At 43.8% G+C, this 14,346-nt stretch overlaps 1 protein-coding gene across 2 annotated transcripts in view; it reads right to left on the reverse strand.

Moving 5' to 3' along the window:
* Positions 1–12,711: 12,711 nt before the first annotated feature.
* Positions 12,712–14,346, reverse strand: part of ADTRP (androgen dependent TFPI regulating protein) — a 33,754-nt gene continuing 32,119 nt past the window's right edge. For both annotated transcript variants that reach the window (XM_072328789.1, XM_072328788.1), the window contains exon 6: positions 12,712–13,610. In XM_072328789.1, coding sequence (XP_072184890.1) covers positions 13,567–13,610 — 44 coding nt within the window. In that variant the 3' untranslated portion in view covers positions 12,712–13,566. The remainder of the gene's footprint in view (positions 13,611–14,346) is intronic.

The raw sequence follows: 14,346 nt of genomic DNA on the forward strand, positions 1-14,346 counted from the left end.
TAGTATCATTAAAATCCTTTTAGACAAAATGTCCAGCATATAGCCAGAAAAATGTGCGGTACAGCGTGTGAATAATGTGGATCCTTTCCAAGTCAGGAGATTCTATGTTTCTTCAACTGATCTGCTGCTATGCTTTGTGCACTGCCATGGAAGGTCTGACTTCATTTTCCATTGTGCTATGGGTGTGCCTTCTGTCCTCAAACTGAGATGAATCCTTCTCTTCCATTCCCATGTCATCTTTCTCCCTGCTGCATAGCCTTGTGTTTATTGAATGCCTTGTGTGAGGGCGGACTCGATCAGAGATCCAGATTCATTAAGTAAACATTACTTGTGCAATAATGTGCTACTGTTACTATTCACAGAGAAGCAAAATAAGTCTGAATATCTGATGTTCTGTTCTTCCTCCAGAGCTCTGTATTGTACTAGCCTAATGCTAAACTATTTCTTGTGCATGTCATACTTAATTATGAGCATTGTCTGAGTAGAGTGATGAAATAGCTAACGACAAGTCTCCAGCACAAAACTAATCTACGCCACTCATTTTTCATTCTGATGTGAATTTGATACAATGGCAGGCCAATTGTATTAGAAATTATGCTTCATGAGTAGCGCACATTTCTTTCATTAATTACACTATTTATAACAATATGCAAACTGTTCTGTGCTCTAAAGGAAACAAAAAGGTTTCTTAGGACATGCAGAATAGGCGATGTCTCAGTCATAGTGAGTTAAACAAAATATAGGTGTTACTTGCAACTGTGAATCAATTCTAATTGGACCTTTTGTCTCTGTTGGCTGCCTAGTTTAGATACCTACTTCACTAGTTCAAAAGTTAGGGAGAGAATTAGAAAGGTAATAATGAAGATTTTATTACTATCATTAAGCATAAATGATTTTTTCATTTCTGAAATGTCAAATTTCAGGTGAAAATCACAATACTGCGTGGGAGGATATTGCTTCTTGTCCCACCTAAGGAGTAAAAATCTTCCTCATGCTGATTGAGTATTCACTAACAAATTTGGATTAAATGAAAGCTAACAAGTACCATGCTTAAAAATAAATAAATCATTACTGAAGAAAACAAAAAGGAGAGGAATATCAACTACCATTCTGTTTCTTATACAAGTTAGTTATAGTGGTTTCTGTTTTGAGAAATCCTGAGCAGATTGTTCCCTTCTATTTTGAGAAGGATCAAAATAGCTTGTCTGCTGTATCGCACCTGACCTGTGCTCTCTTATCAGGGAATTGCTCGCGTCTTTTTTCCTTCATGGTCTGGGGGATTCCAAGATTAGTTATATCTACAGACTTGGCTTCATCTGTTGTGAGATGCTGACTGATCTGAAGAAGTCTGGTTTTGTTGCCATATTTGGAACAACTCAAAGGCGGCAGAAGGGTAAGTATTTTTATGTTTAATTAAACTGAATGTGGTACTCCCTGGTGAAAACTTCCTGATTTCTTTCAAAGATGATAACCATGATCCAACTATGAAATACTTTGCTGACAAGGAGCTTGTTATCTATGCATGGTCCATGAATAAACTTCGAGTTAAACAGACTGAGAAAGGGAACCCTACTGGATTTGGGAGTAGTTACCATTCTTTCATCTCAAGCTAAAGAACACAAGAGGTACTAAATGTCTTCTCTATATGGAGAAGCTGAGAGCAACAAAAAAAGACTGAATACAAATATGTTAGCATGAATTACTCAGTACTGTAGTCCAACTTATGGCTATTTTCTTACATTTCACATAAGGAGTGAAGTGTCAGGTAATAATTACTTTGTGTAGATTACCAGACAACCCTTTTTTCAAACAGAACAGAAAAGCTTTCTAAAAGGTCAGGCAGGGGTCTAAATTTTCATGTAGGTTAAACACTACAATTGTCATTGCAGCTAGGAACAGAATTTGATCCATCTTTTCACCCTCCCATGTGTATTTGTATTTCGAAATGCCTGATTCTGTGGGAATGCAATGAAGCTGTTCATTTGCTTGAAACTGAGATGAGAGTTAAATAAGAGGAAAATCCAGCCCCTTTCTTTCATCGTTTTTGTGCAGGAATTCTCAATCTATTTTGGTATTTGAATCCACTGGCTATAAGCAGCCTGGCTTGCGGTTGAACTCAGTGCTGCACAGCTGCAAATAGTGTGTTTTGTCAAATCAAGTGGTGCCTCTTACTGTAAGTTCGGTTACTGTCATGTTGTTGCCAAAGCATGTCCCTGTCAAAGTATCAGTTTAGATTGGTACAAAGATAAGGCTTTCTTCAACTGTCTGCATGATACAGAGTTACCGATCACAGCAAAGTAAGGATAAGGTGCTCTGAGCTGCTTAGCTGGCAGTGGGAAGAGAGGACAGGGGAAGGTGTGTGTGAATAAAACAAATACAGAGCTGTAATTGTGACAGAAGAACTTTGCGTGATTACTTGATAGCTTTGCTTTTCATTTTAGTATGACCATGTCAACTTCATGGCCAAAATGTTACTGAAACAGTGGATATGTTTTGTAATGTTTGCTAATTAAAACTGTAATAATAGCATATGATTATATGGGAATGCATGATTGAGTGGATAGCCAAAGTTAAAGCCTGATGTAGAAGAAACAATTTTGCCAGCATTGATCCAAAGACCAGTATAAGCAAAGGGAATAAAACAGTGATCTTGTGCTGGGAGACAAAAGGCTTCTCTGTTAAGCCTGCAGTGCTCTGGAGAGACCTAGCTGCAAGTGGTGTGCAAGGAGCTTTTGGTTATGTGCTTTTCTAATTCAGGGTAATACAGGCAGTGCAAGGTCTCTATGGCATGGTCATCAACAGCAACCAATTCCCCTTCCATTTGTTGTGTGAATATTCTGTCTAGACACGTTTTCACATGCTTCCATCCAGAAGCAGTGCGTATCATCAAGTTCCTAGGTCTTGTATTCTCAAGACCATTTCTCTGCTTGCAAATGTGATGTATGATATCAAGCCTTCATCTCATTTTCAGGTTTAGTTAATATTTTGAGGGCATTTTGATAATTTTAAGTGAAAGAAGCATTATGCTAGGTCAGTGACTCTAAATGTGGATCGATTTGCTGCTGCTAACTTCAAGTAGAGCTGTGCTGATACCTGACTTAAGATCCTACCCAAAGTACTTGCACATCTATTCAAACAAAGCACTGTTTAATATGCTCTTAGGTGGAAGGTCAATCTGCTGAAAGAGAATTTATGATCATTATCCTCTGACATTAAGTCACGCTTAAAGCAGCAAGGAAGCCATTGCTCTGGGATATCAAAAACTCTATTAATGCCTAGCAAGCTATAAGCCTTTACCTGAAAAATCTCTTCATTAGCTTAGGGTTAAGAATGTTCTGTCATATTACCTTGTTTGCCTCGGAGCAGAAGTTTAGAACCAGAGAGTAAGGAGATTCAGTGCTTCAGTGAGGTCCTGAGGGGAAGGAAGACAGAATCTCTGAGAAGGAAAGAGATTCTTTGTAGTGAGCGGTGATTGGCATCTGTCAGGGAGTCAGGTTTAGGATGGAGGAGGAGGAAAGGAGAGATAAAAAGTAAGAAGGTTTTCTGTTAACTCAGAATCATCTGTTTAAGGCAGACACGGAAAGTCTGAATGACAGAAGAGAAGAGAGGTGGTCCTAATGTTTCCAGCTCCTTCAGGGAACAAGGGAATGCCCTGGAGGAGAAATAGAGAAGAGCTACAAAGGCAAAGCTTGCATTCAAATTTAAATGCATTCTTCAATATTTAGCTTTCAGGAATGCTTTCAAGAATCAGCCGAGGGACAGATTGTATAATAGAGGTTGAAGTGGTGACAATTACTTTTTTGGATTAGAGCAGCCTTGTCAAGGAAGAAACTGTGAAGTTTCTCTTGTAGGAAAGCTGGGAGAACAGAATGAAGAGCAACTAAATGGGGCAGCTGGAAGCAGGTTGTCATGTTAATTGGTGGCTTTTCTGGGTTATATGAAGTGTTGTCATGTTTTGAGGCCTAGTTAAAAGTACAGCAAAGGGAATTATAGTTGGGTGTATTCTGGAACCAATATAAAGGGGAACAAATATAAAGGGGAACTAAAAGGGAGATGTTTGGGAATAGGACAGAGCTGCTTCTAAGGCTCAGAAAAAGATAAAAACAGCGGTTGTCTTTAGAGTGGTTACAGCTATCAGCTCAAAGACTGTTGGGATGTATATTTGTAGGAGAGGACTGGAGCATCATCTGAGATGTCCTCAGATGACATTCCTGTGCTACCCTGCTCTAGATGACCTTTGAGGTCCTTTTCAAACTAGGCCATTATATGATTCTACGTCAGGGGTTCAGTGGCTGTATGGAAGCAATGGAGGAAAGGGAGAAGGGAAGGGGAAAGTGTAATTTCTCATGGAGGAAAAGAAGAGGGTTTGTGAAGAGAGGCTATCTCATAGGCAGAAACCAAGACCAGCTCTGTGCAGAGGAATTCTGTGCAGAATCAGTATAAAATATGTGCAGAAATAAGAACTACGGGCAAGCACAGTGAAGCATGGTGGCAGACCAGTGGCTGAATTCTGAGGAAGCAGAACACATTTCAGACTTGAAAATCTGAAATAACAGAACCCACGGGCCCTAAGTGTCACTTACAGAACTTCCATCACAAGTACGTGCAAAACAAGTGGACAACTGTATCCTTCATGTTAATTCCTCTCTCTTGCAGTCACTGCTGCAGATACACACCCTGGCTGCTGCACAGATCCGTGTTGCTGGGTGAACTGTTGTTCCTCAGAAAGCAACGCACTGAACCAAGAGACCAGCACATAGCAGCATAACAGTGCGCTCGTGTCACTTTGGCACAAGCAGAGCAAGCTGCTCTCCTCCCAGCCCCCCACCAGTCCAAACACACACAGGAATACCCTAATCAGGGAAATATGTGCTGGCTGCTTAGCGGAGGGGTCAGATCCATTTGGATGAAATTCCATGGCTGCTGTGATAACAATGGCAGGAAGTGGGGACCTTGAGCCGGCTGTGGTGGCTGCCTACCCTCAGCAGTAGGGTGCTGGAAGCTCTGCCCACCATCTGCTGCTCCGCACTGCCCGAAAAGCCCTGGTTGTTCCCCACACCGTGGAGAACTGAAAGCTGGCTGAATGCCATCAGAGCTAAAAAAGCAGGAACCCCTCAGTAACCAGTGAGCGTTATTCTGCGACTGAACCTGAATCACCTCTTTAACTCTTTGGGGGGGTGAGAATCTGTATGTGCTTCATGTGGTCATATATGTTAGCAGGCAGTGAATTCCCCTCAGCCCAGTGGGAATTCCTCCTGCATGAACACTGCTATAGAAATGCATTATTAAGCCTGATTCTCAAATATTTGCAGTTAGACTTAGTAAAATCAAGCCTGTATGAGGGAAATAGTGCACTGTTTATTGCTCTTTTAAGTATATGGGGCAGTACACAAATAACAAGCTTGCTATTAAACTTCTAATACAATAATTAATTTTCATTCAGCTACTTTTTTGTTTTTTTGTTGTTGTTTTCTGCTTGACAGAACCTTCCTATCAGTTAAGGTAGGTGTGCAAAAGGATCTGACCCAGGGCAAGGGAGCATGTCTGGCATTTCCTGGAGCAGTGCAACAGTGCAAGTGCTGCTCTCCAGGAGGTGCTTGCCTATCTCACTCTGACCCTGAGATGACAAGGAGGAGGAACCTGAAGGCAAGTGCAAACTGAAAGGAGCATGAGCACATTTTTCATTTCTAACGTGCCATGGAGTGCTTCGATTGCCCGATAGCAACTGTATGGGAAAATTCTGCCTTATCACTTAGTTTCAAATTTCTTTCTCCTCTGGGGGCAGGAGACAGCACTTAGATGCACAGGCAAAAAATGTGGGAGTACTCTGTGAATGCTCTGATGACTAGAAAACTGCAGGCTCCAATAACTAAATAAAACAAACCCAGGACTCCTAAATGGCACCACCTCAACCATTGAAAGGAGATGCATTTTTTTTCCTGTCAGTGTATTCACCATTTCAATCTCATTCCTGTTGTGACCGTTTTTCTTCCCCCTCCCCCCCACCCCAGCTGCTGACAACAGTGCACTTGTGCAACTATTTCCTGCACTTTCCTTGAGGACATTTCCTTTCTTCCAGTTCTGCAAGGAGGTTGAACCGTGTCACCTCAGCTGACCAGACTTGCACCCACGTACTTGTTTCCCACATGCATGGATGCTGGGCTCAAAGCAAGGGAGGATGTTGCTGCTCCCACACGTGGAATATACTTCTGTGATGAGCATACACATGTTCCCCTGGGGCAGGTATGTCCAACCCATGGCCCAGTCTATCCTGCAGCTGCCCTGTGCTATCAGATGCCTGGAGCATCTCCCCTATGAGGAGAGACTTAGGGAACTGGATCTGTTTAGCCTTGAGAAAAGAAGGCTGAGAGGGGACTTGATCCAGGTTTATAAATGCCTGAAGAGTGGGAGCCATAGTGGCGAGGCTGGTCTGTTTTCAGTAGTGTGTGGGGACAGGACTAGGTGAAATGGGCTGAAACTTCAGCATAGGAAGTTCCGCATGAATGTGCGCAAGAACTTCTTTACAGTGAGGGTGACGGAGCACTGGAACAGGCTGCCCAGGGAGGTGGTGGAGTCTCCTTCTCTGGAGATATTCAAGACCCGCCTGGACGCCTACCTGTGCGACGTGGTGTAGGGAGCCTGCTTTGGCAGGGGGGTTGGACTCGATGATCTCTAGAGGTCCCTTCCAACCCCTATAATTCTGTGATTCTGTGATCATGGCAATGGCTCTGCCCCACCAAGCGGCCCAGCCTGGCCCCAGGTTTACACCCATTGCTCATAGCAGCCACACATCAGTGTGTGATCAGCACTGTATATGCTGAAAGCTGGACATAGAGAAGGTATAGTGCAGCGCTGACTCAAGTGCCAGCAAATAATTGTGCGCGTTGTGGTATGCTGGCTAAATGCAGTCCTGTGAGCAGCGATAAATACGCAGCCGTGCTTTTTGTTTTGATACGGTAACGTGAGAATAGGCTTCAAGACTGCCAATCAATGTTTTGTTTGTTTCTGACTCCATTTTCAGTCAACATACATATGTTACTGGTGATTTCTCAAATGGAAGGTATAGAGTTGTGGTCAAGTATTCAGCTCAAACAGAAATCTGATCCCATCACCAGTCTTCCTTAAGCTCTCGCTTACTAAAGAAATATCCCTCGCTTCACAGCTGCACCTTATTTGTATCTTCATTCATTGGCATTGCATGCATCGGTAAGCAATCCTTTTTCAAGGATGAAGCATAGGATGAGCAAAATTTCATCAGAAATCTGACAAACACCCCGAGAGCTCACTGAGAATGGCCAACTGCTGCTATCTAGCTATGCTTACGTGTTTCTCAAAAACAAGGTCGTATGTCCCAGCAGATTTATGATTTCCTTATTTTAATTAAAAAATTAAAGTGTTTTGTTACTTATATGCATTAACTATATTATATATTTTACAAGGGCTGCTCTAGAATTAATGCCTTCTATTTCATTATGCTGGCCTACAGTGTCAGAGGCAGATGTTGGTTTGGCAGAGGAGGTTGAACCTTCCAACCAATGCTGTTACACATTGTGGCTGTGTGACAGATAGCAGCAGAGTGGCAGCGTGACAGAATGGCATTGCATATGGAAGTGCAGATGAAACAAAGGTATGTCATTGAATTCCTCCATGCAGGGGAGGGAACCAGCATTTAGGGGTACCAAACAGTGGATGTGAGCGCAGTGAGATGGTGCGTAGTGACAGCGGGTCACCTCCACTGATACAGGTTTTATGAATACAGCATGCAGGCTCTTGTTCACTGTCAGCAAAAATGCATAGCTCACAGTGGTGACTGCATTGAAAAATAGTGTTTTGTAGCTGAGAATTTGCTCTATTAGCGTTATGATGCTCTTTGTGTTGCCTTCTCAATGGAAATAATTAAGAGGCATTACTTTCAGAGCATCCTTTGTGTATATGGCCCTAGATGATTCCTCTTCATGCAATACACCCTCTGTATGGTTTGAAGTGTGTATCCAACACTTATGTTAGCTTGGGCTGCACTGTGTAAAGAGGAATTGCCTAGGGCTGCATATACAAAAGTTGCTCGGAAAGGGACAGGGCTGCTGAATGGCACAGGCTTTGTCTACAGTGCTTTAAATACGATGGTATTTTTCTCCCTTATAAGGTATGTTTGCATTTATAGAGAGCATAACTCAGCCTCCCTCGCGGTCTGGTCTTGTTGGCCACTTGGGGCCTGACATTTTTCCTCCTTTTTTTTTTTTTTATTATTTGTTCTTCAGCGTTTCTCTGCTATTCTTCTGTGACCTTGTAACACCACAGATCATTCATCAAATACCCAGCAATGGCCAAATGGAGGCCCATTACAGCAAGCTTACACAGCATTTTGCCAGCAACAATATACTGTGGTTAGTAAATATCATATAATTGGATAGCATCACATAGAAATCAGCTTTGGTGTTTGCCAGATATTCAAGTTGTACTTTATAAGTAAAAACTAGAGAATAGCTGCCATCTGAGATAGCTGAAGTGACATTTTTGGCCCATTATGGCTTTCCTACGCTTATGATTCAGAACTTAGGTTAAAGTTCAGGGCTCTATTTGATCAGAGTCCAATACTCCAACTTTGGGTGTCTGAGAGGTAACGATGGCAAGATGTGAATGAAAACTTGAAGCTAGCATTTTCACACTGTGAACTGTATATATGTCCGTGTGTTTTTCCTTTCTTTCAGGCTGATTTTATCAGTGAGATAGATGTAAAACTACGGAGAGTGAATGACCGATAGCACAGAGAATGTCACCTATATTTTATATCCAGAAATATACAGAAAGCAACAATACGAAGCTCTCCTGGATGACCAAGATGCCTTAGCCATGACTTGAGCTGTCGACAACAGAAAAGGTAAGCTGCTCCTTCGCTTTTTGGGCTTTGGGTAGGAAATAAGTTCAGTTGCTAAGGAAGAGAGTCTGTGATGCCTATGGTTTCCAGATATTTTGCCTTCACAGAGCGTCTTTCCCACCTAGGACTGGTCACCGTTTCATGGTCCCTCACATACCTTCCCTTGCCGTGGGTGGGTAACGCTGGATGCGGGTGAGGAAGCCAAGTACAGCCTCTCCATGGGCGGCGCTGCTCCGCGGTTGACCGCCAGGTGGCGCTGTGGCCCCTCACAGCCACGGGTAGGTTCTCCCCTGCCCTCCGCCCGTCCCAGCCTCTGGAAATTGGGAGATCGCCCCCCAAAAATCTCAGCGTCACGTTCTACCCTGAAGCCGAGGAGCTCAACTCGAGTTCCTTTTGCTGGGGCAGCAAGTCGAGAGCTGTCGTGTGCTCTTGTTGCAGTTTTATGCTTCATTCTGGCAAGTATTCTTCACACATCCCTCTAATAGAAGGTGGAGACTGGTGGAGCAATGTACCTCCCTTTGCAAGTGAAGGTCAAGTTCACAACCACCTGAGAAACCTGAGCATCCTATGGGTCCCAAGAGATGCATCCTAGAGTCCAGAGAGAACTGGCTGATGTAGTGACTAAGCCATTCTCAATGATATTTGCAACATCTTGGCAGTTAGGTGGTCTCTGGTGGATGAGGAAAAAGCAAAAGCTGTACCCATTTTTAAGAGTAATGGAAAGAATGAGCCAGGGAACTGCTGACCTATCAGCCTCACCTCTATGCTGGGGAAAATCATGGAACAGGTCCTCAAGGAAGCTGTGCTAAGGTACATGGATAAGATACAGATGATATGGGTGAACCAGGCTGGCAACTCCTGCCCAACCAGCCTTCTTGGTTTTTATGATGATGTAGCTGTGTCAGTGAATGGAGGAATAGACACTGATGTCATCTATCTGCACTTCAGTAAGGCTTTTTAGACATGGTCCTCCATAACATTCTTCTCTCCAAATTGGTAATATATGGTTTTGACAGGTGGACTGTCAAAGAAGTGGTTACAAGATCATACCTAGAGAGTGATGGTCAATGGCTCAGTGAATGGAAATCAGCGATGTGTGGTGTCCCTCAGGGGTCTGTACTGGGACTGATGCTCTTTAACACCTTCATCAGTGACACTGACAGTGGGATCAAGTCACCCTCAGTAAGTTTGCAGATGACACCAAGCTGTGTGATGTGGTCAACATGCCTGAGGGACGGGATGCCAACTGGAGTGACCTAGACAGACTTGAGCAGTGGGCCCGGGTGAACTTCATGAGTTTCCATGAAGTCAAGTGCAAGGTCTTACACCTGGGTCATCACAAACCCCAAAGTGGGAGATGAAACTCAGGGGAAGTGATCCTGCCCATCTGCTGTGTGCTGCTGAGACTTCACATGAAGTACCGCGTCCAGGTGTGATGTCCTCAGTACAGGATCAGTTGGAGCGTGTCCAGAGGGATACAAAAAAGATGTAAGTGATGGAACACCTCCCCTATGAGGACAGGCTGAGAGAGCTGGAGCTGCTCCATCTGGAGAAGAGAAAGCTCTGGGGAGATCTGAGAGCCACCTTTCAGTATCTAAAGGGAGTCTGTAGGAAAGGAGACGAGCTCTTTAGCAGGGTCTGTTGTGATAGGACAAGGGGAAATGGTTTTAAACTAAAAGAGGGGAGGTTTAGATTAGATATTAACAGGATGTTTTTTTCACAATAACAGTGGTGAGGCACCGGCACAGGTTGCCCAGAGAGGTGGTGGAAGCACCATACCTGGAGACATTCAAGGCCAGGCTGGATGGGGCTCAGCTCCCTGATGTAGCAGTCTCTTCTCACTGCAGAGGAGCTGGAGCATAGGTGACCTTCAGGTGACCTTCAGGTGTCCCTTCCAACACAAACAATTCTATGGTTGTATGAACAGCACTCAGTTATGTTGTTGAGGTTGAATTTTGACCTTAAAACCCTGGCAGGGAAATTGGAGGGGGAATAAATTAGCATGTCTGTGCTTTTTGCAGAAGTAAACTGACAAAGGTGTGAGCTGGGATGGAAGATGCTCAGCATGGTGGAGACTGTCTCCCAGCTGCTGCTGCTGGAAATAGCTTGGGGTGAGCGTATGGGGTAGGTCCATGCGGTGCTGTTCTGCCATGAATAGCAATCCCTTTTATGTTTACCAGTGCTCTCGAAAGAAAACAGAAAAACAAAAAACAGTTGTGTAAAAAGCAAGTCCGGCGATAGGTTATGGTGGTAGGTTGGTTTCTTTTTTTATATGTACTTTTCCTCTGGTGAATTTAAACCTTCATTTTCTTTCTGCCAAATAAAAGTGGCAGGTCTTAGGGGTATTAGGTAATTGTGGTTGTCGGATTGCACACAGTGCTGGGGAAATATTAATTGCTGTGTTTTTGCCCGAGGCTTTATGCAGCAGCCCCTTCATTTACCTGGGAGCAGGTCATTTCCCTCCCATTCCAGACTGTGTACTGTTGAGCAGCATGAAAGGATTCCTGTACGGCTGCACTGTGTGTGTAGGCGGGCATCTCATTCAGTAATAATTTCTAATTTATACAGCCATGAAAATCTGCTGCTATAAATAAACAGTTCTGACTGACTTTGTGTGCCTACTCAAAACAAAACGTGTGAGAGAGAGAGAGAGAGACTGGAAGAAAAATCTAGTGTAAATGTCATAAAGACCAGTGCTCTTTGGTGAAGCCCATCATAGAATCATAGAATGGCCTGGGTTGAAAAGGACCACAGTGATCATGTAGTTTCAACCCCCCTGCTGTGTGCAGGGTCGCCAACCACTAGACCAGGCTGCCCAGAGTCCTTCATAAGGAAAATGTTTGTGATCAACAATCTACAGTTTCTTCTATATGCAGCTTCATATGTGCATTAGAGAGAAAGGAGCAAAGCAAAGCTGAGATCCTGCCGTTTGTGTTTTTGAGATGAGTATTCCTGATCTCCCTCTCAAAGCACACAACCCAAACCCAGCCTCTCCCTCCTCCAGGCAGCATGCAGAACATCGCAGAGAGCAGAGTCTTCCTTAAGTCCTTGCTAAAGCAAGTAATGAATGCAAGCGACCCTCCTCATGCTTTTGTAGTCCAGTGGGAAGATGTTCAGCCTCAGAAGCCAGAGCAGGAGCCCAGTCTGCCCCTCAGATCCTCTGGCTGGTGGGTGTAGGAAGAACAGTCCCATTGTCAGGGCCCTGGCTTTGTACTGAGCTTCCAACATTTACAATGCTTGCATTAGGTTATCATCACAAGAGAAACAAGACAAACCAAATAACCATATAAGGAGTATCCTGAACTCTCTCCTCTTCCCTAACTAGCTGCATGGCGTTCTTCTGTCTGCCTCTCAGCAATATTACCTCCAACTGGCGTCTTTCAGCTGAACCCTTTCCACACTCTCCTTCAACAGAAAAGCTGTGTGTGATTTCCTATATTCCCCCAGTGAAGTTAACTGGAGTGCATTATCTAGATGGACTGTGAGCTGTTGAACGTGCACTTGTTATCTCACTGCATTGAGCCAGTTTGCAGACTAGTTCTAGCTTGTAAACTATGCAGTCTAGTACTTAATCAGGTGCTTAACGCCTGAGAAAAACAACTGTACAAACACACAGTTTTTTATTGCTCACAATGTCTTTCAATTTTCGTAAGCTACAGCAGCACTTAAAAGATGAGAATAACACCCTGGCAGTTGTGTGCATGGTCAGTCTGAGCTATGGGCTTCGTCAATGAAGGCAGAAGTATTGCAGCTGGTTTCAAATCCTCATTGAAATGCAATGCTAATAACAGAGATCTCTCCCATTCACATTGACCATGAAGGAGTGCTTACACCACTGCCAGTTTTGTCTGTTTATTGGAGTTTACAAAGCACATCTCCAGTGTTTCAGATGTTAACAAGATGTTGGGGCTAATAACAGAAATCAACTATATTGAGCGAGTTTAGTAAACATGTGAATGGAGTGTAATTATATGGCAGGCGGCTTTATGTTAAACAGTGCTTTAAATTAACGTGCTTTCTGTCAAAGCAATCATACAGTCAGTATAATTAGGTTACTTTTGCTACAAGATTAACTGAAACCAAGAAAAAGGGAAAAAATAAGAAGTTGTGTTCAGATTTCATATTAATGTGTGTGTGTGGAGGGGGGATATTTTGCGCATTAATATTCCAGAATGTTTCTCATTAGAAGAATTTGGCTTCGTGGTGAACTTTCTGAGCAAACATTCCTAATTGCAGTCCTTGTTAGCCCAATTTGTTATCTATCTAGCTTGGAAGTCACAGCAGTGTTAAAATTATCCCTCGTCTTAATTTCTTCCAGACTTGATGAAAGGCAAATCCAAACAAGAGCTGGCTTGCGTGCACGGGTCCTTCACGGTGCGGTGCCAACTTGTGAGGGAGTTCATTTACCAGTGACAAGTTTTAACCGTGGACACATCCCGACGTACGTTGTGCAAGAGACGAGAAATCTGTGTAAACAGATGAAGACGGTTTTCTGATTCATAGCAGTTGCGGAGTTATCATGTAAGAGGCAAACGTTTCACATTTTCCACCAGTTTTCCATATGTCTGATGACATAATGGCTTCACCAGAAGCTGCAACGCGTTGGGAGAAAGGATTTATCACAGCTGCATTTATTTTCCTCTACTTCATGGCTTCAGCATTCATGGGGTGATTGGCTTGAAGAGGAGCGTTCACTTGCCTTTCCGTTTGTAGTCCAGTATTACTATTGAATCTCCTGTTCCGAGGCAGAGGAAAGAAGAATGTTTAAAATATATATATAAATAAAAAGGCAAAATATCTGAGGACTTCTCTCGCTAAATCAGGCATGCTGCTGGGAGGTGGATGTCAACCTGCCCCCAGCCTGCCAGCAGGAGCCGAGCTTGGTGGGGATTAGGAGCAAAATGCCTTGGACCAGCTGCCTGCAGGAGTCAAAGGAGCCTGGGATGTCAGTGGCAAGGAAGAGATTACTCAGTTTCTGCAGGAGAGACTTCTAATCTGCAAAGGACCACATCCTTGGTTGAGAATAGTGGTGCTTCACTAGTGGAAAAAGCCTCTGCCACCGAGCAGCCTGGTTTGCTGGAACAATCTGTGAGAAGCTTTCAGTATAAAGCACCTCTGAAAAGGCAGCAGATATGAATCCAAGCAGCTGGGATATCTGCAGGATGGCACAGTGTTTACTGCTGAACCTCCGCTTTTAGAGGGCAGTTATGCTGCCGCGGGCACCTAGCGTGGCACTAACCAAATACGCTGAGGCACATTTATCATCTGAAGCACTGTCTCAGCCCCTGTTCCTCTGTGCTGATGATCACTTACAGAGAGCCCCTTTTTATAGGTGCTGCGTTTGCCTGTAGTCCTCAGAGGCCCTGAAACACTGTAATTGCTGTGTTGTATTTACCTCCAGTCTGCACAGTGTGTGGCGATTGACCTGATAAGTAACAAAGTCCCGGCATTTCTTCCTTCCTAAACGATCC

The sequence above is a fragment of the Excalfactoria chinensis genome, chromosome 2 (genome assembly GCF_039878825.1).
Source record: "Excalfactoria chinensis isolate bCotChi1 chromosome 2, bCotChi1.hap2, whole genome shotgun sequence".
NCBI classification, from domain to species: domain Eukaryota; kingdom Metazoa; phylum Chordata; class Aves; order Galliformes; family Phasianidae; genus Excalfactoria; species Excalfactoria chinensis.